At 44.3% G+C, this 26,181-nt stretch overlaps 2 protein-coding genes across 3 annotated transcripts; both read left to right on the top strand.

The window, feature by feature from the left end:
- The first annotated feature begins 368 nt into the window (after nt 1-368).
- LOC139383305 (profilin family member 4) lies at nt 369-1,750 on the top strand. 2 transcript variants are annotated; one of them, XM_071127782.1, is made up of 4 exons: nt 369-485; nt 809-943; nt 1,100-1,205; nt 1,580-1,750. In XM_071127782.1, the coding sequence occupies exons 1-4, from the start codon at nt 369-371 to the stop codon at nt 1,606-1,608; spliced, it is 387 nt and encodes a 128-aa protein (XP_070983883.1). In that variant the 3' UTR covers nt 1,609-1,750. The 2 variants fall into 2 exon arrangements, with proteins under 2 accessions (XP_070983883.1, XP_070983882.1); XM_071127781.1 differs by having other exon boundaries at nt 1,100-1,277; nt 1,580-1,608.
- Nucleotides 1,751-5,425: 3,675 nt separating this feature from the next.
- On the top strand, nt 5,426-25,909 carry LOC139383841 (protein eva-1 homolog A-like). Its single transcript, XM_071128418.1, has 4 exons — nt 5,426-5,918; nt 23,748-24,082; nt 24,715-25,071; nt 25,187-25,909. The coding sequence occupies exons 2-4, from the start codon at nt 23,974-23,976 to the stop codon at nt 25,297-25,299; spliced, it is 579 nt and encodes a 192-aa protein (XP_070984519.1). The 5' UTR covers nt 5,426-5,918; nt 23,748-23,973; the 3' UTR covers nt 25,300-25,909.
- Nucleotides 25,910-26,181: the final 272 nt, after the last annotated feature.

Below are 26,181 nucleotides of genomic sequence, written 5' to 3'. Positions count from 1 at the left end.
AAAGGTAGAGCGCTTGTAGCTTCATCCCCAGGGCTAAAAATGCATCCATCCTTTCTTGTAAAAATGTGTTGAATGGGTGTTTTGTGTGTGTAGAGGAGCAAAAAAATAATTGTACAGTATGTAATGGCAGTGTTTTCTTTCTTTTTTAAATTGATGTACGCAAAATGTATCAAGGATCAATTACAATGGGAACCATTAGCAGACGCATGTTTTCACTACGATCTCTTTATGCTAGTAACACCCACCGATGGTCTCCATGGAAACGTCGTCCACCACGCTGAAGGGGGAAAAGTATCAGCAGTAACGCTAACGTTAGTTCTCTGACCTTGACAAGACATACTATACAGTCTTTGACAAAATTGGTTATTATGAACCAATTTCAGAATTTGATAAATGACTGTCTTATCGATACAAAACACGTGGAAAGCGCTGTCATTCTGGTTGCCAAGACTGCAGCAGTAACTGCGGCGTCTGCAAGGTTTCAGGCAAGTTCGTCATGTCGCTTTTGTTGTAATTTTTTTTTTAATGAACATTCAGACATCGCAATCAACACAATCCAATTCCCGTGTTGACATCCAAGTCCAAGCCCACTTCACAGGGCACCCCATTGTTATCTTCCAAACCTCAAATTGGAAGAGGTATTGTGGTGCAATATATTATAGTTTTCAGAATTCATGATTTTCCACATATGGGGTTGAGGCAGTTGGATGGATCAAAGCAATGAGGAAGTGGATTCATCTGGGAGCCTAAAAAACCATCTGTCTCCGATCAGATTCATTATGTTTCCCTTCACACTGTAACTTTACAGGTTCTTCCTACACAAGCCCAGATTTTCATAGACTCTTTCAAGCACATGACATCGACCAGAGAGCGGGGCTTCTACTTTCAAGACAAAGCATACACCTGTGTCCGAGCTGACAGGAACTCCATCTACTGCAAATGTGTCAGTAGGCTCATCACAATTTATGAATATACACGTATTATTTCTCTCCAGTTTTACAGCAGTGGTTTTGCAGTTTAGTGCAGCTATACTGCACTGTACTTGTTTTGTTGTTGAAAGGGTATGTCTGGTCTGATGGATATTTTTTTCTCTCAACAGGGAACACATGGCTTGATTCTTGTGAAGACTGCTCTGTACGTTATAGTGGCCACATACAACGACAGCATGTACCCTAGCGTGTGTGTGGAGGCTGTCGAGAAACTAGGTAGGGGGATGTTGATGCTTCTTACAGCATACAACATTTTAATTAAACAGCTTTCAACTGCAGGTTTTAAAGGCGGTGGATTATTGACTGTGTATTATTTACAAGTCAGATATGAGGGCTATTTGTTTTATGTGTTTGACTAATATGTAATATCATGAGCTATATATTTTTTTTAAATATATATATTTTACCTTTATTTAACCAGGCAAGTCAGTTAAGAACACATTCTTATTTTCAATGACGGCCTGAGCGGGTTAACTGTCTGTTCAGGGGCAGAACGACAGATTTGTACCTTGTCAGCTCGGGGGTTTGAACTCGCAACCTTCCGGTTACTAGTCCAACGCTCTAACCACTAGGCTACCCTGCTATTTCAGCTGTGTACCTCAAGGAAAAGGGAAAATGAAGCAAGACCTGAAGAGGAGCAGCGTTCTGATGGATGAAACGGATGAAGTGGACTGGTCAAGTTAAACAGTTGCCTACAGGTCCGTGTTAGGCCACCTGCTAAGGAGGACAAACATGTTTAGGAGAAAGTCGGTGTGCGTTTGTTTTTTCCTTCTATGAACTCGCCCCTGTCCCCTCTCACAGTATACAGGTTTAACCACTAGGTGGTAGTAAATAGTAAATAACCCAGCTGTGTGGTCCAAGAACAGTTTTTAGTGTTGAGATCCTCTTAGAACAGGGATTATGACCAACCATGGTCAATGAGATGCTGTAGTTCCAGCCCTGCTCTATCACATCTGATTCTACTCCTCAGCAGACAGACATGGTTTTGGGGCTTCGTGGCTAAAGGCCTTTTTAAACTGTCTTGTGTTCATCGCAGACTTTCTGTTCAAACGCTTCAATTACTCTCCAACCCCCTCTGGTGATAACATGATTAACCTAACTACACACTCGCACTTTACTCGCATGAACACACACACACACACACACAACCTGACGTAGCCTTGATGAGTGTTTCAGAGCTGAAGCTGTGTAAATGAATTTCCTCATGTGAACAAATAAGGAAATCTGTAACTGAGTCAAAACATCAAAGATCCCCCACCATATTTTACAGTAGGGATGAGGTGTTTTCTGCATATGTGTTGTTGTTTCGGAAGGCCAAACCCACCATCTGACCATACCACTGCCTGGAGTTTGCTAATTGGCTTTGACACTTGTATTGTTGCTATGGTTATATGACATGAAAATAGAGCTCTGGCCACACTGCAGCAGTGGCTTTGGCCTTCGAAAGAACAACACATTTTCAGAAAATACCTCATCCCTACTGTAAAATATTGTGGTGGATCGTTGATGTTATGAGGCTGTTTTGCTTCCGCTGGTCCAGGGCCCCTTGTTAAGGTCAACGACATCATGAACTTTACCAAGTACCAGGACATTTTTGCCAAAAACCTGGTTGCCTCTGCCAGGAGGCAGAAACGTGGCCGCAAGTAGATCTTCCAGCAAGACAATAACCCCAAGCATAAAATAATAATAAATGTTTTAGCAATGTAGCTGGCTTTCTGTATTATTGATTTTATACAGTATTTTTTTCCTCATCTTTGTCAAGGGATCCAATCATTCCAGACTCCACAGTACATGCTGCAGAGAGACAAACAAGAATGCATGGTAGCACACAGACTTCCTGCACTCTCTGTCACATGCGGTTAGGGCACCTGTGCTTTTAAAGGAATGTGACCTTTGTTGTCAAGTTCTGGTTGAAACCTCTAAAAATGGAAGCAGGGCGGTCACAAAGAATCAGCCGCCTGTCCATGTGGTTGCACACACACTCTGACACGTCTCCTGAATTCCTCAGAGAGGATTTGTGCTTGTGTCAGCCTGCATGATTGGTTAGAGGAAGAGAGACCTTTTTAACATGGAGAACAACATCTATCAAGCACAGAGTCCCACAGTATGAGTCATAAAACCCATAAAACTCTGTGGTCAAAAAAGGAAACACAACATTTTAGAAACACTTAAAATAATTGCTGTGTTTTGATAACCGTGTAAATCTCTCTAGGACAAGATTATTTATATCGATATATTCGCCTGAATTTAACCCCCCCCCCCCTTTTTTTTAATACTAATTACTGTAGCATTTTAGAATCCGAGTAAATGGAGCCGATGTCACCCTGTACAGAGAGAGTTACATCATCAAAACGTCACACCAGGGTCAGTCTACACGAAACGCTGCCCTTATTTCAAGTGTTTCTAAAATACCCAATTGGAAAAATGAATTGTGCAAAAAAATCAATTGGAACCATTTCCCTGTTTGACTGCTAGGTTGCATGGGTATTATGACACCTCCCCTGTGGGGCTCTATTGTCAACAGAACTCACAGGAAAACAGATATTTTGTCATTTGGAGGCATATTATTTCTTTGTGTTAGAGAATACTTTTTCACAAGGGAGAAACAGCAGTGAGACAGTGGATGAAAGGTTACGTAATGATCCTACAGTGAGATTGAGGCGCAGAGGAGGACTATGGGTAAATGAGGGGCAGCGGTGCGCACTAACAACTCTAGTGTCCTGCTACGTCTGCATAGTGACATCTCTTAAGTGCACTCCATGACCCACTTATCAGAGGTGCGTTCCAACTCCATTGTACGGTATATGATGTGACTGAAGTCTCTCACTGGAACTTTAACACAGCGGTGGGAAACACTCCTGGAGAGATACAGTTTTCTCCACCCCTGCACCAACAGCAGCTACCCACACAATGTCCCGATGAACAGGGGCACCCCTGTCTGTAACTTGAAGACTGATGTTAGCGGATGCCAAGCTTTTAGCTCAGTGGGCTCACACAGTCTTGAGTCATGCCACCAACTGCCATGTTCATTATATTTAAAATCATTATTGCTACGGGTTGTTTGTTAATATGTGCTGGAGAAAAAGGGAGGTGTGTATATTCCCTGATGTGTGTGTGTGTGTGTGTGTATTTTCCTTGACGTGGCCTCTCTCTGCATGCCAGTCTTGGTTGGTTTGTGTTTTTGGCTCAGAGACAGTCGCTTCATTATTTTTTGAGATGTGTGTGTTACATAAATGATGGTCCTACACAGTCATAATCTAATCATTCCCATGACTGAGGCAGTAGGAGCAGAGACCCAATCTGCCTTTCCTTCTCCCCTCTTCTAGTCTCTATATCCCACTCTTTCACTCTCGTTTTCTGGGAGTTCCTCTCCTAATCTAGACATTAATGAGCAGATTAGTTCAGGCAGGCAGGCAGGCAGGCAGGCAGGGATAGGATAGCCAGAGACACACAATAACTCTGTTCTCATGCAGAGGAATGTCTGTTCTGTTGGCAGGTCAATAGGTAGGTGATCGGGGGTTGTGTGGAAGTTGTATGCTGGTTGTGTTCTCTAAAAGGTTGTGGGAGAGTTGTGTGCGTTTATTGGTCGAGTCAAAGTTGTGTAGGCCTACAGTTATGCTGTTGTTCTCTAGGGAAACTGTTGTCTTTGTGTGTTGTAGGACTAAGGTCAGCAACAATAAATGATTCCGTCAGTAACCTTTTTATTCAGAGTGAAAGACCTTATCATCTAACACTGATCACATTTGATTGGCTCATTCAGATCATCTGATCATTGTTCCAGCGCTCAAATACACACACACTCACACGTGCGCGCGTAAGTAATGCAGTATGATAAATCTTCAGTTCATAAAAGCAGCATGAAGCATATTAACAACAGTCAAAGTAGGTCTGCTCCTACGTGTGTGTGATCGTAGCAGGGGGTCTTGTTCAGCCCACTGGTCAACAGTACTACTCCTAGTAGGAGCAGGAACTATGGACAGGATTATTCAATGAAGTGTTTGTTGACATTCATAGAGAGACTAATAGTTCTCATGCGTCAAACGTCTCAGTTAGATGTAAAATTGCGCGACTAAGACTTCCTTGGCAAAAACGTCAAAATCAATGACAGATTTCTTGATTTATCTTCGATCAATTCTGCCTATTTTGGGAAGTGTTGCTGGGTATGTTGTTGCTACGGTGGCTCAAGAGACAAACTTTATATTGACGGAAAAAGTCAGGAGGCAAATTCCCAGTCAAAGCTGAATGAAATTCCCATGCCATACTCAATCCTCCCTCTATTTCTCTGTCTCGTTCCCTCTCTCTTTCACCCTCACTTCATTGGTTCTCCAATCTTATTCGCTTGTCTCTCTTTTTCTCCATAGCCAAATCCAAAGCTCTACCCCCCACCACACCCTGCTTCTCTCTCTCCCTTTTTGTCTGTCTTTGTGCCACAGAGTTGCTCTCTCTGCTCAATGTAGTCAGGTTGGGTGGTAAGAGGGGAATGTATAGCAGAGACGATGGGTCTTACAGAGTGTGGGAGATGAGAGTGAGGGTTTTTTAGGAACAAGAGTGCGGAGCACGAGTGTGTGTGTGTGTGAATATCCGTGGGGGTGAGCTTCTCCTGTGTCACATTCCATCTTCCAGGGATCGATTCCTGCCTGCTGAGAGACGGACCTGGAAAACTTTGGAAAATCATTCTTGGAAAACTGTGATTGGAAGCTGGAAAGTCTTAAAACCATCCCTATATCTCTTTGTGACTTCATATTGTTGCTGTAGGAGTGACTCCCCCTCTGCTGCTGTTGTTTTTGGGTCTCTGGGCTTTGGATAGTGGTCTCACTGGAGCCGCGCTGATGCTCTCCCGGATTACTACGGCAGAGGAGAGGAGGGGAGAGAACATGGAACTTCAAACGTGTTTCGTTGGAAGGGATTTATAATCTGGATCATGGATATGTAAGTATGCACAGTACTAGAGTCTTTAGTCAACAAGCAACTACAGTCTTTTCTATATGTAAATGGCATCCTTAATATAAATACATCTGACTTTAGACTTAAACATAGCACTGCTAGCACCACAATGCTTGTTGGGAGTGATATTGCAAACGTCTTGGATAATAGAAAAAGTTGTGCTGCCATGTTTATTGACTTTTACAAAGCTTTTGATGGTGTTGATCATGGAACTCTGTTAAAATCAGCCGTCTTCGATTGGACTGGGCGCTGATGTTTGCTTATGGTTCAATAATTATCTCCATGAAAGAACCCAAGTCATCATGGTAGATGGTATCAAATCGGAGTTTCTGGCGTTTCAAAAAGGTGTCCCATAAGGCTCAGTACTATCTCCACTATTGTTTTAATATCTATATTAATAACATAAATGACAAAATGAGAAATTGTCAAATTAATTTATACTCTGATGTTACTGTGTTATACTCCATCGTTCCTACTATTGGCCAAGCATTTCCACATTTGAAATCTGATTCTGGCATTTCAGAAGACACTTTCTGATCTTAAATTGGTGCTAAATGCTAACAAAACAACATATATTCTCTTCTCTAGACTACATCATTTTTTATTTACAGTTGCAAGAAGAGTATGTGAACCCTTTGGAATTACCTGGATTTCTGCATACATTTGTCAAAAAATTTGATCTGATCTTCCCCTAAGTCAAAACAAGACAAAAACAGTGTGCTAAAACTAATAATTTGTCTATGTTGAATACATAATTTAACATTCACAGTGTAGGTTGGAAAAAGTATGTGAACCCCTAGGCTAACGACTTCTCCAAAAGATAATTGGAGTCAGGAGTCAGCTAACCTGGAGTCAATGAGACGAGTTTGGAGATGTTGGTTAGAGCTGCCTTGCCCAATAAAAAGCACTATTTGCTATTCACTTGAAGCATTGCCTGATGTGAACCATGCCTCGAACAAAAGAGATCTCAGAAGACCTAGGATTAAGAATGGTTGACTTGCATAAAGCTGGAAAGGGTTACAAAAGTATCTCTAAAAGCCTTGATATTCATCAGTCCACTGTAAGACAAATTGTCTATAAATAGAGAAAGTTCAGCACTGTTGCTACTCTCCCTAGGAGTGGCCGTCCTGCAAAGATGACTGCAAGAGCACAGCGCAGAATGCTCAATGAGGTTAAGAAGAATCCTAGTGTCAGCTAAAGACTTACAGAACTCTCTGGAACATGCTAACATCTCTGTTGACGTGTCTACGATACGTAAAACACTAAACAAGAATGTTGTTCATGGGAGGACACCACGGAAGAAGCCACTGCTGTCAAAAAAACCTATTGCTGCATGTCTGAAGTTCGCAAAAGAGCACTTGAATGTTCCAGAGCGCCACTGGAAAATATTCTGTGGACAGATGAAACTGAAGTTGAGTTGTTTGGAAGGAACACAACACTATGTGTGGAGAAAAAAAAGTACAGTACACCAACATCAAAACCTCATCCCAACTGTGATGGAGGGAGCGTCATGGTTTGCGCTGATTTTCTGCCTCAGGTACTGGACAACTTGCTGTCATCGATGGAAAAATGAATTCCCATGTTCATCAATACATTTTGCAGGAGAATGTAAGGCTATCTGTCCGACAATTGAAGCTCAACAGAAGTTGGGTGATATAACAGAACTACGACCCAAAACACAGAATTAAATCAACAACAGAATGGCTTCAACCGAAGAAAATATGCCTTCTGGAGTCCTGACCTCAACCCGTTTGAGATTCTGTGGCATGACCTCGAGCGCGGTTCACACCAGACATCCCAAGAATATTGCTGAACTGAAACAGTTTTGTAAAGAGGAATGGTCCAAAATCCCTCGACCATTGTGCAGGTCTGATCCGCAACTACAGAAAACATTTGGTTGTGGTCATTGCTGCCAAAGGAGGGTCAACCAGGGTTCACATATTTTTTCCACCCTGCACTGTGAATGTTTACACAGTGTGTTCAATAAAGACATAAAAACAAATAATTGTTTGTGCGTTATTAGTTCAAGAAAACTGTGTGTCTATTGTTGTGGCCTAGATGAAGATCAGATCAAACTTTATGACCAATTTATGCAGAAATCCAGGTAATTCCAAAGGTTCCAATACTTTTTCTTGCCACTATAAATGACTATAAAATTACTAGGCTAAATGGTATAGAAATGGAACTAGTTCCTTATTATAAATATCTTGGTAAATGCCTAGATGACAAGTTGTCTTTCAAAACACATCTGAGCTGGTAAAAAAGTTGAAGTTCAAGATTTGGTTGATTTTACAAAAACGAAAGCCTGCTCATCATCTGCTAATAGGAAGAAAATGGTTCAGTCTACCTTTGTGTGTGTATTGGATAATGGGGATGTTGTTTACATGCATGCTGCAGCGTCCTCAGTTAAACCCTTAGGTGCTGTATGTCGTTGTGCTCTGAGGTTCATTACTGGCTCTGTGTCACGTTTGTCTTCGGGTGAAAGAGAGGAGGACCAAAATGCAGCGTGATGATAATCCATATTTTAAATGGGATACTTAAACAACGAACAAAACAATAACTTGCCAAATCAACGAAGTCAAAACAGTCCCGTACCGTGAACACTGGTAACAGGAACAATCACCCACAAAATACCCACAGAATATGGCTGCCTAAATATGGTTCCCAATCAGAGACAACAATAGACAGCTGCCTCTAATTAAGAGCCAATCTAGGCAACCATAGACTTACAAAAACACCTAGATAGGGTTCACCACTGTTCCTTATATCTACAAGTAGGTTGGGTCTCTTTAACCGATAGAAGGGAGCAGTAGTTTGTTATTTACAGTGCCTTGCAAAAGTATTCTGCCCCCTTGAACTTTGCGACCTTTTGCCACATTTCAGGCTTCAAACATAAAGATATAAAACTGTATTTTTTTGTGAAGAATCAACAACAAGTGGGACACAATCATGAAGTGGAACGACATTTATTGGATATTTCAGACTTTTTTAACAAATCAAAAACTGAAAAATTGGGCGTGCAAAATTATTCAGCCCCTTTACTTTCAGTGCAGCAAACTCTCTCCAGAAGTTCAGTGAGGATCTCTGAATGATCCAATGTTGACCTAAATGACTAATGATGATAAATACAATCCACCTGTGTGTAATCAAGTCTCCGTATAAATGCACCTGCACTGTGATAGTCTCAGAGGTCCGTTAAAAGCGTAGAGAGCATCATGAAGAACAAGGAACACACCAGGCAGGTCCGAGATACTGTTGTGAAGAAGTTTAAAGCCGGATTTGGATACAAAAAGATTTCCCAAGCTTTAAACATCCCAAGGAGCACTGTGCAAGCGATAATATTGAAATGGAAGGAGTATCAGACCACTGCAAATCTACCAAGACCTGGCCGTCCCTCTAAACTTTCAGCTCATACAAGGAGAAGACTGATCAGAGATGCAGCCAAGAGGCCCATGATCACTCTAAATGAACTGCAGAGATCTACAGCTGAGGTGGGAGACTCTGTCCATAGGACAACAATCAGTCGTATATTGCACAAATCTGGCCTTTATGGAAGAATGGCAAGAAGAAAGCCATTTCTTAAAGATATCCATAAAAAGTGTTGTTTAAAGTTTGCCACAAGCCACCTGGGAGACACACCAAACATGTGGAAGAAGGTGCTCTGGTCAGATGAAACCAAAATTGAACTTTTTGGCAACAATGCAAGACGTTATGTTTGGCGTAAAAGCAACACAGCTGAACACACCATCCCCACTGTCAAACATGGTGGTGGCAGCATCATGGTTTGGGCCTGCTTTTCTTCAGCAGGGACAGGGAAGATGGTTAAAATTGATGGGAAGATGGATGGAGCCAAATACAGGACCATTCTGGAAGAAAACCTGATGGAGTCTGCAAAAGACCTGAGACTGGGACGGAGATTTGTCTTTCAACAAGACAATGATCCAAAACATAAAGCAAAATCTACAATGGAATGGTTCAAAAATAAACATATCCAGGTGTTAGAATGGCCAAGTCAAAGTCCAGACCTGAATCCAATTGAGAATCTGTGGAAAGAACTGAAAATTGCTGTTCACAAATGCTCTCCATCCAACCTCACTGAGCTCGAGCTGTTTTGCAAGGAGGAATGGGAAAAAATTTCAGTCTCTCGATGTGCAAAACTGATAGAGACATACCCCAAGCGACTTACAGCTGTAATCGCAGCAAAAGGTGGCGCTACAAAGTATTAACTTAAGGGGGCTGAATAATTTTGAACGCCCAATTTTTCAGTTTTTGATTTGTTAAAAAAGTTTGAAATATCCAATAAATGTCGTTCCACTTCATGATTGTGTCCCACTTGTTGTTGATTCTTCACAAAAAAATACAGTTTTATATCTTTATGTTTGAAGCCTGAAATGTGGCAAAAGGTCGCAAAGTTCAAGGGGGCCGAATACTTTCGCAAGGCACTGTACCTATAAACAGTTCATGCAAAAAACACGTCCAATGTATCTGACATCTCTAATCTCTTATAGAATTACTAATTATAAAACTAGGTCAATGAATTACATTACACTTTCAGATCCCTCCCAGTTTCTACACAGATCGGAAAATGCGCCTTCAGTTATGCTGCACTTTACATAATGAACAATTTACAAAATTCTCTTAGAATAGATGTTCCGGTCCCTCCTTAGGAAATAAAACCAGATGGATATCTGATCTGTGAAATGCTAATTGTGGATGTTTTTCTTCATGCGTATGTCTTTTATTTGTGCATATATGTGCTTTTTCTTTGTATTGAAAACAGGGATCAGTTGATCTGCTGTATAAATAAAATGAATAATAATAATAATAATAATAGTTAATGGTCCTTTAACGTTTCTGATGGATGAGTTGGAAATAGGACAAACATGTGTGACATTGTGTGTGTGTGTGTGTGTGTGTCTGTGTGACGTGTGTGTGTGTGTGTGTGTGTGTGTGTGTGTGTGTGTGTCTGTGTGACAGTGTGTGTGTGTGTGTGTGTGTGTGTGTGTGTGTGTGTCTGTGTGTCTGTGTGACATTGTGTGTGTGTGTTTTAGGGTGTGTGTGTTGGATAATGTGTGGTATCTAGAGAAGCATAATAACAGCTTGTCCTCCTCACTCCACCGCTGGCTGTGGGCTGGGCTGCAGGGTGTAGGAAACACACAGCCACTGGCCCCAGCAGAGAGTCCGTTTAATTCATTTATCAATGGGGGGGGCTTCATAAAGGCCTGATGCCTCATATCAGAGGGATCTCATGGGGGGGATGGGAGGAATCAGTTGCAGTGAAAATATCCGCTACTCTCACTCTCAGCACTAAATCTACAAACCTATATTATTTCCCTTTCTTACTCTCAATCTCCATCTTTGCCTGTATTCCCATTCGCTCTTTAAGCAGATTCATGAGATGATAAAGGGATACTTCAGGATTTTGGCAATGAACCCATTTATCTACTTCCCCAGAGCCAGATTAACTCGTGGATAACATTTTTATGTCTCTGCCTTCAGTTTGGTGGAAGTTGCTATCTTGTGATAGCTCAATTGCTAACTAGCGTTAGCGCAATGACTGGCAACCAATGACTGGAAGTCTATGGTAACTGCTAGCATGCTAGTAGATACCATAGACTTCCAGCCATTGTACTAACGCCAGTTAGCATTGGCAGGAGAAACTACCTCCCACTTCCTTCATACTGGATGCAGACACATAAAAATGAGATCCACAAGTTCATCTGATTCTGTGGAAGTAGATAAAGGGCTTCATTGCCAAAATCCCAAAGTATCCCTTTAAAAGCAGAAAGAGAGAAAAGGCCAATGTCACTATGCATCAGTCTCAGAGTCAACACAGGCATGCTTTTTGGGCTAAATTTGGTCTGGAACCTGGAGGCATGGTTTCTCTGGAATATTAAGGCCAGTGTGGTCAGAGCTCTGTGTGTGTGTGTGTGTGTGTGTGTGTGTGTGTGTGTGTGTGTGTGTGTGTGTGTGTGTGTGTGTGTGTGTGTGTGTGTGTGTGTGTGTGTGTGTGTGTGTGTGTGTGTGTGTGTGTGTGTGTGTGTGTGTGTGTGTGTGTGTGTGTGTGTGTGTGTATTTTGTCATGATTCTGCACACACTGGTCAGAGTCATTCCAAAGTGTGTGTGTGTGTGTGTGTGTGTGTGTGTGTGTGTATTTTGTCATGATTCTGCACACACTGGTCAGAGTCATTCCAAAGTGGGGTAGGAGTTGAGCAGTGTAGGAAGCCCAGTTTAAAACAGCACAGGGACTCTGTACAACATTGGACTATTGTGCTGTAAGGCACTGTGTGTCTGTCTGTATACATCTTTGTGTTTTACCAAAGCGATAGGTTTTAGTACCTGCTTTTCTACAGAAAGAGAGTGGTGACTTGAAGAAGAAAACAGAGAGACGGAGACATACAAATAGAAAGAGGAGAAAACTAATTAGAAGGATAAGAAAGAGAGTTCATGAACTGTTGAGTGTTTAGTCGAGTCAATCTAACTGTATCAGACTGTAATCCGTTTAGTTGAACATTCTAACGAACTGTAACGATGTCTAACGAGCTGAAACCACCGTTAATTAACAAGGCGTGTGTGAGCCGAGTCTGACTCTTATAAAACTCACCTATCACATCAGCTCAGTTTGATTGATAAGGAAATCTGACAAACCATGCATAGATATTAGTAGCTTTAATTTCACCTTCAGCTGATCTGTGATCAGTTTTCAGCTGATCTGGTCAGTTTCCAGCTGATCTGTGATCAGTTTTCAGCTGATCTGGGCAGTTTTCAGCTGATCTGGGCAGTTTCCAGCTGATCTGGTCAGTTTCCAGCTGATCTGGGCAGTTTTCAGCTGATCTGGGCAGTTTTCAGCTGATCTGGGCAGTTTTCAGCTGATTTGGGCAGTTTCCAGCTGATCTGGTCAGTTTCCAGCTGATCTGGGCAGTTTTCAGCTGATCTGGGCAGTTTCCAGCTGATCTGGTCAGTTTCCAGCTGATCTGGTCAGTTTCCAGCTGATCTGGGCAGTTTTCAGCTGATCTGGGCAGTTTTCAGCTGATCTGGGCAGTTTCCAGCTGATATGGGCAGTTTCCAGCTGATATGGGCAGTTTCCAGCTGATATGGGCAGTTTCCAGCTGATATGGGCAGTTTCCAGCTGATCTGGTCAGTTTTCAGCAACGTTGTTCTCTTGTTTTCTCCTTTCTCTCTCTCCGTCCATCACAAAGCTGCATTCCTGGATTGTTTCACTGACACCTGTGTGTCACGCACACACGCACACGCACACGCACACGCACGCACACACACACACACACACACACACACACACACACACACACACACACACACACGAACACACACACGCACACACACACACACACAGGCCACGCAGAGCGATGGAGAAAGGAAGTGATATGGAAAGAGAAGGAGAGAGATTTGTAAAGGGTGGTGTTCAGCCTGAGATTGTGTTTTGTTTTTCTAATGAGGGTGAGAAGGTCAGCCCCCAAGAAGGAACACACACACAGACCCTACTCCCCATCTCAACCCGCTGTGATACTGTGGTTGCATTTAGACAGGCAGCCCAATTCTGATCTTTAGCCTGTCTAAACGCAGTAGCCTACAGTCCCCTGTTCCTCATTTTTGGTACTGTCAGTATCATCTCCATGGAGGATAGATTAAAGACATGCTCTGGAACAGATTAAAGACATGTTCTGGAACTTTGGCGACTACCAACTATTCTTTAAACCTCCCGCTTTGGGCTGAATGAGTCAACGTGTAGTTCTTACGTGCTTAATCTATGAGCAGAATTGCTGTTTTACTTCAATTAGCCACAAAATCTCTAGTTTGAAAGCGACTGTTTTTCTGGAAGCTGTGCTGCGCCATTTTCCCTACATTTTCCCCTCGTGGACCAGCCTCCTTGAAATTCGAGTTCCAGCCAATCAGCTTTAGCCCTCGTTATTTCAAATCAAATCAAATGTTATTTGTCACATGTACCGAATACAACAGGTGTAGACTTTACAGTGAAATGCTGAATACTTACAAGCCCCTAACCCAACAATGCAGTTTAAAAAAAATACCTACAAAAAATAAGAATAACAAATAAAAGTAACAAATAATTAAAGAGCAGAAGTAAGAAAAACAAATAATTAAGGCTATATACAGGGGGTACCGGTACAGAGTCAATGTGCGGGGGCTCCGGTTAGTTGAGGTAGTATGTAGATGTTGGTAGAGTTATTAAAGTGACTATGCAGCTAGATAATAGCAGAGTAAAAGGGGGGGGGGGGGGCAATGCAAACAGTCTGGGTAGCCATTTGATTAGATGTTCAGGAGTCTTATGGCTTGGGGGTAGAAGCTGTTTAGAAGCCTCTTGGACCTAGACTTGGTCCTCTGGTACAGCTTGTCATGCGGTAGCAAAGAGAACAGTCTATGACTAGAGTGGCTGGAGTCTTTGACAATTTCTTGGGCCTTCCTCTGACACCGCCTGGTATAGAGGTCCTGGATGGCAGAAAGCTTGGCCCCAGTGATGTACTGGGCCGTTCGCACTACCCTCTGTAGTGCCTTCGGGTCGGAGGCCGAGCAGTTGCCATACCAGGCAGTGATTCAACCCATCAGGATGCTCTCGATGGTGCAGCTGTAAAATCTTTTGAAGATCTAAGGACCCATGTCAAATCTTTTCAGTCTCCTGAGGGGGAATAGGTTTTGTTGTGCCCTCTTCACGACTGTCTTGGTGTGCTTGGACCATGTTAGTTTGTTGGGGATGTGGACACCAAGGAACTTGAAGCTCTCAACCTGCTCCACTACGGCCTCGTCGATGAGAATGGGGGCGTGTTCGGTCCACCTTTTCCTGTAGTCCACAATCATCTCCTTTGTCTTGATCACGTTGAGGGAGAGGTTGTTGTCCTGGCACTACACAGCCAGGTCTCTGACTTCCTCCCTATAGGCTGTCTCGTCATTGTTGGTGATCAGGCCTGCCACTGTTATGTAATCAGCAAACAGGGATTACAGGAGAGGACTGAGCACGCACCCCTGAGGGGCCCCAATGTTGAGGATCAGCGTGGCGGATGTGTCTTCGGCAAACAGGGAGTACAGGAGGGGACTGAGCATGCACCCCTGAGGGGCCCCAATGTTGAGGATCAGCGTGGCGGATGTATTGTTACCAACCCTTACCACCTGGGGGCGGCCCGTCAGGAAGTCCAGGATCCAGTAGCCGAGGGAGGTGATTAGTCCCAGGATCCTTAGCTTAGTGATGAGCTTTGAGGGCACTATGGTGTTGAACGCTGAGCTGTAGTCAATGAATAGCATTCTCACATATGTGTTCCTTTTGTTTAGGTGGGAATGGGCAGTGTGGACTGCAACAGAGATTGCATAATCTGTGGATTTGTCAGGGCGGTATGCAAATTGGAGTGGGTCTAGGGTTTCTGGGACAATGATGTTGATGTGAGCCATGACCAGCCTTTCAAAGCACTCCATGTTATTTTCTTAACATACCCACTGTTTACATTGACAGCCCAATTTGCCTGAATCATGCTTTCCACCCTGCATTGGATGATGTGGTGTTTTCACAGTGGAGGGAGAAGGGGCTCACAACAATTGGTAATCTATACATAGATGGTCAGTTAGCTTCATTTCAACAATTACAGGGAAAGTTCAACATCAACAACACATTTTTTCAGAGACCTCCAAATCAGGAATTCCATAAGGACACATATCCCACAGTGTGGCATGAAGCCAAATAGTCCTACATTAGATAGCTTGATCCTTGTCAAACCCCATTCAAAAGGGTCGGTCTCTAGACTGTATGATGTGCTACTGTCCCTCATAGAGGTATCCACAGACACCATTAAAAGGGCTTGGGACAGAAATCTCAGATGAGGACTGGGTAGAAGCTCTCAGGAATATAAACCACAGTTCAGTGAATGCCAGACACAACCTTGTTCAGTTTAAGGTGATACACAGGTTACATTACTCAAAAGTGAAACTGCATAAAATTTTCCCGGACAGTGGTGAGCACTGTGTGAGAGGTGCAAGCAGGATGAGGGGACGTTGACCCACTTATTCTGGACATGTCCTAAGTTACATGCTTACTGGGCTCTCCCTTTTGATGACTTATCTAAAGCCTTCGATAGAGTTCTAGCCCCAGACCCATTGATCGCTCTGTTTGGTACAGTTGATGGGAATAACCAGGAGGGGAAGGCTGTCTATCTTTGTACTAAATTAGCCAAAAGGCTCGTATTGCAATTTTAGAAATTGGAGACTGTACCTACCTTTGAAATGTGGTTACGGGATTTAGGGAAAATAATACATATGGAGAAGATACGATACAATACCTCCAATAGAAGTCCAATGTTTTACAAAATATGTCAGCCGATACTGGATAAATGGTCTAGTCCCGCTTCATAACTGGGTTGACGATCTCCTGCTACTCTGAGCTGTACTCCACTCAGTATTTATTTTGGGCTTAACTACACTGCTTGTAATGACTATATGCTGTCTTCCTATACATGTACCACCTAATAGGATTTAGTTTTATGTTGTGTGAGTTAAGTTGTGTTTTGTCCTCTACATTGTCCGTCCCATTCAACAGTACAATGAATGTCAATGTTTTGTACTGCTGTCTTTTTTAATACATTTTTTATTGGAAAATAATAAACACATTATAAAAAAATAAGCAAAATAAAACCCGCTGGTCCATAACACGTCCACACACACACACACACACTATATATATTTTATATGCCCAATAAATGTTAACTTCACATGAAAAGAGTCATGTGTAGAAACTGATTCTTGTGGACGTGTTATGGACGGCTCTCTACTGTGCCAGCGGCTTTTCATAGGGAATCCTCGTTCCTACACTAGTAAGAGCTGTATCTCCTCTCACATGTGCTGCCAAACTGGGTCATCGGCCTCTCTGTGCAGAATGTGCTTCCTGCCTCTAGGAAGGTGTACGTCTGGATAACCTGGTTGCCTTTACTGTGTTTGACCTTTACTGATACAATAGCAAGTATAAATTGTTGGTCGCTGGTCACGGTATACCCGACTGCTGCTTCTGATGACTGTTCTGCTGTTTCCCATCAATACGAAGCACATTTGAGTGAGTTTGGCTACACACACTGCATTTGAGACGCTTATTGCAGTCTCTTGACGTGTCCACTTGACAAGCAACCAAAACAAATTCTGTTTCCCTTTAGGAAACCAATCTTCTCCCTGTGGCTCCTTTTCCTAAGTCGTGGACACAGCTCCAATTCCTGACTGCAGTTACAGAACAGACGTGACGTGTTGGGGTTGTGTGTGTGTGTGTGTGTGGGGGGGGGGGGGCTAGACATGTGAATGAGCCTTGACTGCAGCCTTTGAGTCTTGCTTCTGGATTGTGTTGGATCTTGAATATCACCGAACACCGGATAAAAAATAAATAAATAAATAAAAAAATAAAAATACTTGTAACCCACCGATGGTCTCCATGGAAATGAAAAATAAATCCAATAAAAATGATGTTTTTTAAGCTGGAGGCCAGATCCATCTCCTCCATATCTTCCATTGCATTACAACAACCTCTGAGGTAAAACGCATAGGCGTGTCATGCCATGTGGTCTTCGGGTTTTGATGCTAGGCCAGCTAAAAGCCTTCTCCTTGTATGCCTTGGCAATCTTGTATTCATTACCATAGATCTCCTGTAATAAGCCTTTCTGATAGCCCTTGTCCTAACTAGCTCTCGAGGCTGCCCTCTGGTGTACAGTTTGAGGAAGTGCAGTTTCTCCTGGCTAGTTTGGGCTCTATTCTCTATACCATGTTCAAATGACTGAATGAAGGACCTGTACTGCAAAATGTCACCATCAAAAACACTAGTCTCTCTGGGTGGCGGAAAGATGTTGCTGTTTGACTAACATAGCAGTCTTTGGAGATGAGAGGGTTTTCTTGTGAAATGTCCTGAAAGTCTTGGCTGTTTTCCCCATAGTCGGTCAGCACAGAGGGGCCTTGTCCTGTATAGACTGGCAGACTTGGGTTAGAGTCTGGTGGTGCAGCAGTGTTCTCTCTATGAGCGGCTGTCTGAATCCCACTGTGTCCTGACAGTTCAGATTGAGCTGAAACACTGGGAGCCTGGGCTGATTGAATGTCAATGTGCTCAATGACTTGGGGTCCTTCTTTGAGATGCACACTTGGTGCATGTCTGGCTGAAGTGCCCCTCTTCCCTGTGTGAAATTCAAGGTCTGAGATCCTGTATCTCTCTGCCATTTCCTCAAAGTCGTCATTCTATTGTTGTTGAAATGGCATTTCTTTCTTCCCTGCAGATGTCAAGACCGTGAGCTTTACAGAGGCAGCTGCTATTTCAATTTACAGCTCAAATCTCCCTGTTTTCCTCTGTCTTTTGTTGGTTTAATTCCTCGTCCTCGTCCTCTAGATGGGTTTAATTCCTCATCTTCTAGATGGGTTTAATTCATCCTCCTTGTCCTCTAGATGGGTTTAATTCATCCTTCTTGTCCTCTAGATGGGTTTAATTCATCCCCCTTGTCCTCCAGATGGGTTTAATTCCTCCTCCTCATCTTCTAGATGGGTTTAATTCATCCTCCTCATCCTCTAGATGGGTTTAATTCCTCCTCCTCGTCCTCTAGATGGGTTTAATTCCTCCTCCTTGTCCTCTAGATGGGTTTAATTCCTTGTCCTCTAGATGGGTGTAATCCCTCCTCCTCGTTAAACCCCTCGTAGATGGGTTTAATTATTCCTCCTCGTCCTCTAGATGGGTTTAATTATTCCTCCTCCTCCTCTAGAAGGGTTTAATTCCTCCTCCTCGTCTTCTAGATGGGTGTAATTCCTCGTCCTCTAGATGGGTTTAATTCATCCTCCCTGTCCTCTAGATGGGTTTAATTCCTCCTCCTTGTCCTCTAGAAGGGTTTAATTCCTCCTCCTCGTCTTCTAGATGGGTGTAATTCCTCGTCTTCTAGATGTGTTTAATTCCTCCTCCTTGTCCTCTAGATGGGTTTAATTCCTCGTCCTCCGCCTCTAGATGGGTTTAATTCCTCCTCCTCGTCCTCTAGATGGGTTTAATTCCTCCTCCTTGTCCTCTAGATGGGTTTAATTCCTCGTCCTCCTCCTCTAGATGGGTTTAATTCCTCCTCCTCGTCTTCTAGATGGGTGTAATTCCTCCTTCTCATCCTCTAGATGGTTTTATTCCTCCTTCTTGTCTTCTAGATGGGTTTAATTCCTCCTCATCCTCTAGATGGGTTTAATTCCTCCTCCTCATCCTCTATATGGTTTTATTCCTCCTTCTTGTCTTCTAGATGGGTTTAATTCCTCCTCCTCGTCCTCTAGATGGGTTTAATTCCTCCTCGTCGTCTTCTAGATGGGTGTAATTCCTCCTTCTCATCCTCTAGATGGTTTTATTCCTCCTTCTCATCCTCTAGATGGTTTTATTCCTTCTTCTTGTCTTCTAGATGGGTTTAATTCCTCCTCATCCTCTAGATGGGTTTAATTCCTCCTCCTCATCCTCTAGATTGGTTTAAATCCTCCTCCTCATCCTCTATATGGTTTTATTCCTCCTTCTTGTCTTCTAGATGGGTTTAATTCCTCCTCCTCGTCCTCTAGATGGGTTTAATTCCTCCTCCTCGTCTTCTAGATGGGTGTAATTCCTCCTTCTCATCCTCTAGATGGTTTTATTCCTCCTTGTCTTCTTGATGGGTTTAATTTCTCCTCATCCTCTAGATGTGTTTAATTCCTCCTCCTTGTCCTCTAGATGGGTTTTATTCCTCCTTCTTGTCCTCTAGATGGGTTTAATTCCTCCTCCTCGTCCTCTAGATGGTGTTTGAACTTGAGAGCAGCAGCCTGTGCTGTTAATGCTGCTCTTTCAGCCTCTGCTGGGATGCAGGCTGAGGATGTGGAGGATTCACCAAAGCTGAACTCCTGTTAGACCTGCGGCTGGAGGTTTGGGACACTCTGTCAGTAGGATTAACATCTTCTTTCTCACCAATGTGTTTATCAGGTTTCTCTGGTGCTGGTGCTGTACCTGAAATCCATTTGGACACAGTACCAAGAAATGCCTTAATATTCTGCCATTTGGGTTCATAACAATTCAACATATCATTGTTTTTATTTCATCCTCAGGTATCATGTGATGATAGGAGTCGATAACATCTTTGAATCCACTCAACATTTCATTGAACTGGACCATTTTTATTTATGTTTTTACTATTTCAACATTCTTATTGTCAGTCATCAGATGAGTAACAATCTTCATTTTGCGTGTCAAATTTCCCAGTTTACCCCTGCTGGATTTGGGAACGTTCTCCTTCAAGGCCGTTCCTGATAAAGGCTCCTCCACTAGCGCCGTGTTGCCCCCACATACACAACGCTATATGCAGTAGGAGAATTCTCTTCGGTCATATTCCCTCAATAGGCGATCACATCAATATCAATATCTATTTCAACATGGAACCATGAACATGGATCAATAAGAGCTCCTTTAACAGTGTCACTATATCAATCATCTTCACAGTTTGGAAATCGAATTCTGTGGATTCGATCCTTTGTCCAAATAAGTCACTCCAATAGCAACATTTCCATTACTTTGAATGCATGATAAATGTAGGCATAAACACTTCCATGTACCCATCAATCAATGCAGAAGTTTGTGCGTTTCTTTTCTACTCTATTCATTGGTTATACGTCTTTCCAAACAATCCCGTTTTTCAATTCCAGCAAAGTATTTTCCAGCTAAGTATTTTGACTAAATGTAGTGGCTAAATTATCCAATATAATTGTCCCAATACAATTTCCATTCTAATTCCATTCTTAGCCACAATGGAGAGTTGTGAAGTGTTAGTCTTGACGCAGACAAATCCAATTGGCCAGAGTTTGTTTCAAGTTGAAAATTAATAATTTATTTATTTTGTTGTTATTCTGGACACAAAAAATGTAAAGAAAACTCTACCAAAACGAATTTTGATCATTTAAACTAAAGAAACAAACAGCATGGTAAACATTGTCTGGTATGGTCAAAAGACTGCTGCCATTCCAGTCACTCCCAGAAGGCATTGGAGAATGTCTGCCTTTCAACTGTATTCTCCATTGGCCAGTAGAGGGGGTATACACACATACAACAGAAATTCATCATGAATTGGAAACATACTAAAATGTACAATATAACCTATATGGCTCCTACACAGTGCTTTCTCTTATGTTTAAGTTCTTTCATATTTCTGGTGTGTGTGTGTGTGCGTGCGTGTGTGTGAGTGTGTGTGTGTGTGTGTGTGTGTGTGTGTGTGTGTGTGTGTGTGTGTGTGTGTGTGTGTGTGTGTGTGTGTGTGTGTGTGTGTGTGTGTGCGTGCGTGCGTGCGTGCGTGCGTGTGCGTGCGTGCGTGCGTGCGTGCGTGCGTGCGTGTGTGTGAGTGTGTGTGTGTGTGTGTGTGAGTGTGTGCTTGCGTGAAGGAGAGGAGACAAACCAAGGCTGCTGTATTTTCTGTCTGTAATATGAGTCCTACGTGTGTAGGAGGGAAGAGAACGAGAGGTGGAGAGGGGGAATGGATGAGAGGGAGAAAGTGGGGGAAGGGGAGAGGGGGAATGGATGAGAGGGAGAAAGTGGGAGAGGGGGAATGGATGAGGGAGAAAGTGGGGGAAGGGGAGAGGGGGAATGGAAGAGAGGGAGAACATGGGGGAAGGGGAGAGGGGGAGAAAGTGGGGGAAGGGGAGAGGGGGAATGGATGAGAGGCAGAATGTGGGGGAAGGGGAGAGGGGGAATGGAAGAGAGGGACTACGTGGGGGAAGGGGAGAGGGGGAATGGAAGAGAGGGAGAAAGTGGGGGAAGGGGAGAGGGGGAATGGATGAGGGAGAAAGTGGGGGGAAGGGGAGAGGGAGAAAGTGGGGGAAGGGGAGAGGGGGAATGGATGAGAGGGAGAAAGTGGGGGAAGGGGAGAGGGGGAATGGATGAGGGAGAAAGTGGGGGAAGGGGAGAGAGGGAATGGAAGAGAGGGAGAACGTGGGGGAAGGGGAGAGGGGGAATGGAAGAGAGGGAGAAAGTGGGGTGAAGGGGAGAGGGGGAATGGATGAGAGGGAGAACGTGGGGGAAGGGGAGAGGGGGAATGGAAGAGAGGGAGAAAGTGGGGGAAGGGGAGAGGGGGAATGGATGAGAGGGAGAACGTGGGGGAAGGGGAGAGGGGCAATGGAAGAGAGGGAGAACGTGGGGGAAGGGGAGAGGGGGAATGGAAGAGAGGGAGAAAGTGGGGGGAAGGGGAGAGGGGGAATGGATGAGAGGGAGAACGTGGGGGAAGGGGAGAGGGGGAATGGAAGAGAGGGAGAAAGTGGGGGAAGGGGAGAGGGGGAATGGATGAGAAGGAGAAAGTGGGGGGAAGGGGAGAGGGGGAATGGAAGAGAGGGAGAACGTGGGGGAAGGGGAGAGGGGGAATGGAAGAGAGGGAGAACGTGGGGAAGGGGAGAGGGGGAATGGATGAGAGGGAGAACGTGGGGGAAGGGGAGCGGGGGAATGGAAGAGAGGGAGAAAGTGGGGGGAAGGGGAGAGGGAGAACGTGGGGGAAGGGGAGAGGGGGAATGGAAGAGAGGGAGAACGTGGGGGAAGGGGAGAGGGGGAATGGAAGAGAGGTAGAAAGTGGGGGAAGGGGAGAGGGGGAATGGAAGAGAGGGAGAACGTGGGGGAAGGGGAGAGGGGGAATGGAAGAGAGGGAGAAAGTGGGGGAAGGGGAGAGGGGGAATGGATGAGAGGGAGAAAGTGGGGGAAGGGGAGAGGGGGAATGGAAGAGAGGGAGAACGTGGGGGAAGGGGAGAGGGGGAATGGAAGAGAGGGAGAAAGTGGGGGGGAGGGGAGAGGGAATGGATGAGAGGGAGAAAGTGGGGGAAGGGGAGAGGGGGAATGGAAGAGAGGGTGAAAGTGGGGGAAGGGGAGAGGGGGAATGGATGAGAAGGAGAAAGTGGGGGGAAGGGGAGAGGGGGAATGGAAGAGAGGGTGAACGTGGGGGAAGGGGAGAGGGGGAATGGAAGAGAGGGAGAACGTGGGGGAAGGGGAGAGGGGGAATGGAAGAGAGGGAGAACATGGGGGAAGGGGAGAGGGGGAATGGATGAGAATGTTCATGTGGTCCAAGGAACCAGGCTTGCCAAACCATGAAAGCAGTGCTGCCTCGTTATGTTTACAATCTGTCCTTTATGATGTTTTTCTCTGACATATTTCTTCCCTTCACTAAATACTCTCTTTGTGTCATCTCCTTCTGATCAGGGAAACGACACTGGGTTTGGGTAAAAGCTGAGTGGTATTTCTGGGGTAAATCACTGTGACTTGGAGAGAACGTTTAGTGGTAGGACTTCCAATTACAGAGCGTTTTTGTAGCTTTATTGACTACATACAGATGAAGGATCTTAATTTGACCCTGCTTGTCACAGCAGGAAAATAATCCTGCAGCATCAGGAAATGTGAATTATTATGTTGATTATAATTTGTTGACATTTTTTGTAGGGGTTGATCCTACATCTGTGACTCTATTGGAATGTTTTCAGGGGGAAAATGGAAACCAATAATTGGGGGGTATTCTATGAGTTTTCCTATGAGCACTCTGTAATTTTCTCTAGCTTCGTCAGACAGCCCCATAGTCACCCAGAGCCATCAGGGTAGGAGACAGGGTTCATCGCTGGTTCGATGTTTATGTGACACTTTGATTGAACATGGCTAACGAGGAGACAGCAGGATGCAATCATTTCTCAGACTTTCTCGTAAATTATGCAAGAATTATGAAATCATCTAGAATTATCGGACTTTGTCACTCACTACTCTCTCTCTCTCTCTCTCTCTCTCTCTCTCTCTCTCCCTCTCTCTCTCTCTCTCTCTCTCTTTCTGTTTGAACCTTACAGTGACAGAAAAGACTGCTGTCCTGTTCTCGGCTGAGTGGACCAGTGCATATTTCATATAAGACAGAAGAGAGAACCCAGTACAGACTTTATGGAAGGGGGTAGCCAGAAATTGTTTCCATAAAACCATACAGAATTAAAGACCACAGTCAGCCAAGTCTGACTTATACACAGAAGATATGAGCCTTGGCCTCTCTCATGCCAGAGAGAGACAGTTAGTGACATCATCATGAATGCCCCGCCCACAGGAAGCCCTAGCCAAAATATGGAGGTGAAGGTGGTCTCCCAGGAGATGGCTTTGTTTAGCAACGCCCTGGCAGCCTACACCTTCATAGCAGGTAAACAGTGACTGAAACATCAGGTGTTATTGTTGAACTGTTTGAATATTTGTTGTTACAAAAGATGATAGAAAAAAATGTTCAGGTGTCTGTCAGTGTAACCTGGATAAAGAAATAAATCACTCTTTCTCTTTTATTTTCTGCTCTCAATCTCTTTGTCTCTCTCTCTCCTCTCTCTCTCTCTCTCTCTCTCCCTCTCCTCCCCCTCTCTCTCTCCTCCTCCTCTCTCTCTCTCTCTCTCTCTCTGTCTCTCTCTCCTCTCTCTCTCTCTCTCTCTCTCTCTCTCTCTCGCCTCTCTCTCTCTCTCTCTCTCTCCTCCTCCTCCTCTCTTTCTCTCTCTCTCTCTCTCTCTCTCTCTCTCTCTCTCTCTCTCTCTCTCTCACCATCCTCCTCCTCTCTCTCTCACCCTCCTCCTCTCTCTCTCCCTCCTCCCCCCTCTCTCTCTCTCTCTCTCTCTCACCATCGTCCTCTCTCTCTCACCCTCCTCCTCTCTCTCTCCCTCCCCCCCTCTCTCTCTCACTCTCCTCCCCCTGTCTCTCTCTCTCTCTCTCTCTCTCTCTCTCACCATCGTCCTCTCTCTCTCACCCTCCTCCTCTCTCTCTCCCTCCTCCCCCCTCTCTCTCTCGTCTCAGACCAGCCTGAGCGAGTAACTCTGGTGTTTGTTAGTGGTGTGTGTGTGGGTCTCCTCCTCACCCTCTGTGCCCTCGTGGTCCAGATACACTGTCGCACTGACTGTCACTACAGTAACCGACGACGACATCACCATCAGCATAGCAACAGGCATCACCACCATCACCATGGGGACCATCCCTGTCACCATCATCCCCAACCTGGCAACCCTAACACAAGCAATACCGGCGTAACCACAGAGACGAGCAGAGACAGCGAATCAGTGGACTGGGACGACGGGACTTCTGACCTATCGGCTCGACGACGGAGGCGATTTGAGAGAACGCTGCTGCACACTAGCATGTTCACATCCATAGAAGGTAAACACACACACTACGTTGGAAACTCTTAAGTACTTAGTGTTTTTTTTAATGGTTAAGTATGCAATGCATTATTGAATTAATGTTGTTGGTTTGGTTGTGTTTTGGTCTGTAGAGTTGGAGCGAGCTCAGAGGGTTGAGGAGAGAGAGAGGATCATACAAGAGATCTGGATGAACGGACATCCCGACGTCAACACTGTCACACGCAGCCTCAACCGATACTACTGACAGGGACAGAGAAAACATGGCGAGAAAACAGATGGATGGACAGACAAAAGGACAAAGAGGAAGGATAATATACACTTTTAGACAGGGTCGCATCGAGAGGCTCATGAAGCACCCTGTTAGCCAGGGTGAGTGGGTACAATGACACTGGGCCACAGAACCATGGGTGTGTCCTGAGAACACCAGACTGATGTCACGACAGGTTATGAACCCGGGTCCCCCATTGGAGAAACCAACGTCTTGACCATTAGACCAAGAGGAAAGGACCAAGAGCAACCATGAACCTGACTCCACTACACTTAACTCACAGCTTTTAGATCTGTGATGAGGAGAATGCCTCCTGATTGTGGACCAGGATGGTTCCTCCGGGGTCAGACCCCTTTCAAATACTGAGGTGGATGATGTCACCACCTAGTGGACACCATCCCCATCACCGTTGACAAAGGCCCACAATTCACCTCTTTGGAAAACTCTGATTTCCTAGCCGAACGTACCGCACTACGTTGTACCTGACTGGCACGGTCATACACAGCACGGTTCACTACCAGGACAAGGACCACCGAGAAAACCTGTTAACTAAAACATTTCATGTTTGCCTTCACTCAATCTTAATGTGTATTTAATGAATCCACTCTTGTCTTTTGTAAATAAATTCATTTTTATAAAATAGCAACACTTTGTTCGTTTGTCTCGGGGATGCTTTTAAGGGTTGTTGCAGGGGAACATGTTGTTTTGTATTTTCAAGATGGAGCAACAATCATTCCTCAGAGAGACTGTGACTATAAAACTATATGTGTTTGGTTGTCAGCAGAGGAGTATTAATTAGGGACCCTTAGTCACAACAGACAGAGGCAGTGCTCCAATCCAATCCAGTCAGCTCCTGAG

This window comes from Oncorhynchus clarkii, chromosome 25 (assembly GCF_045791955.1).
Source record: "Oncorhynchus clarkii lewisi isolate Uvic-CL-2024 chromosome 25, UVic_Ocla_1.0, whole genome shotgun sequence".
Taxonomy (NCBI): domain Eukaryota; kingdom Metazoa; phylum Chordata; class Actinopteri; order Salmoniformes; family Salmonidae; genus Oncorhynchus; species Oncorhynchus clarkii.
This window is presented reverse-complemented; position numbering and strand designations above follow the sequence as displayed.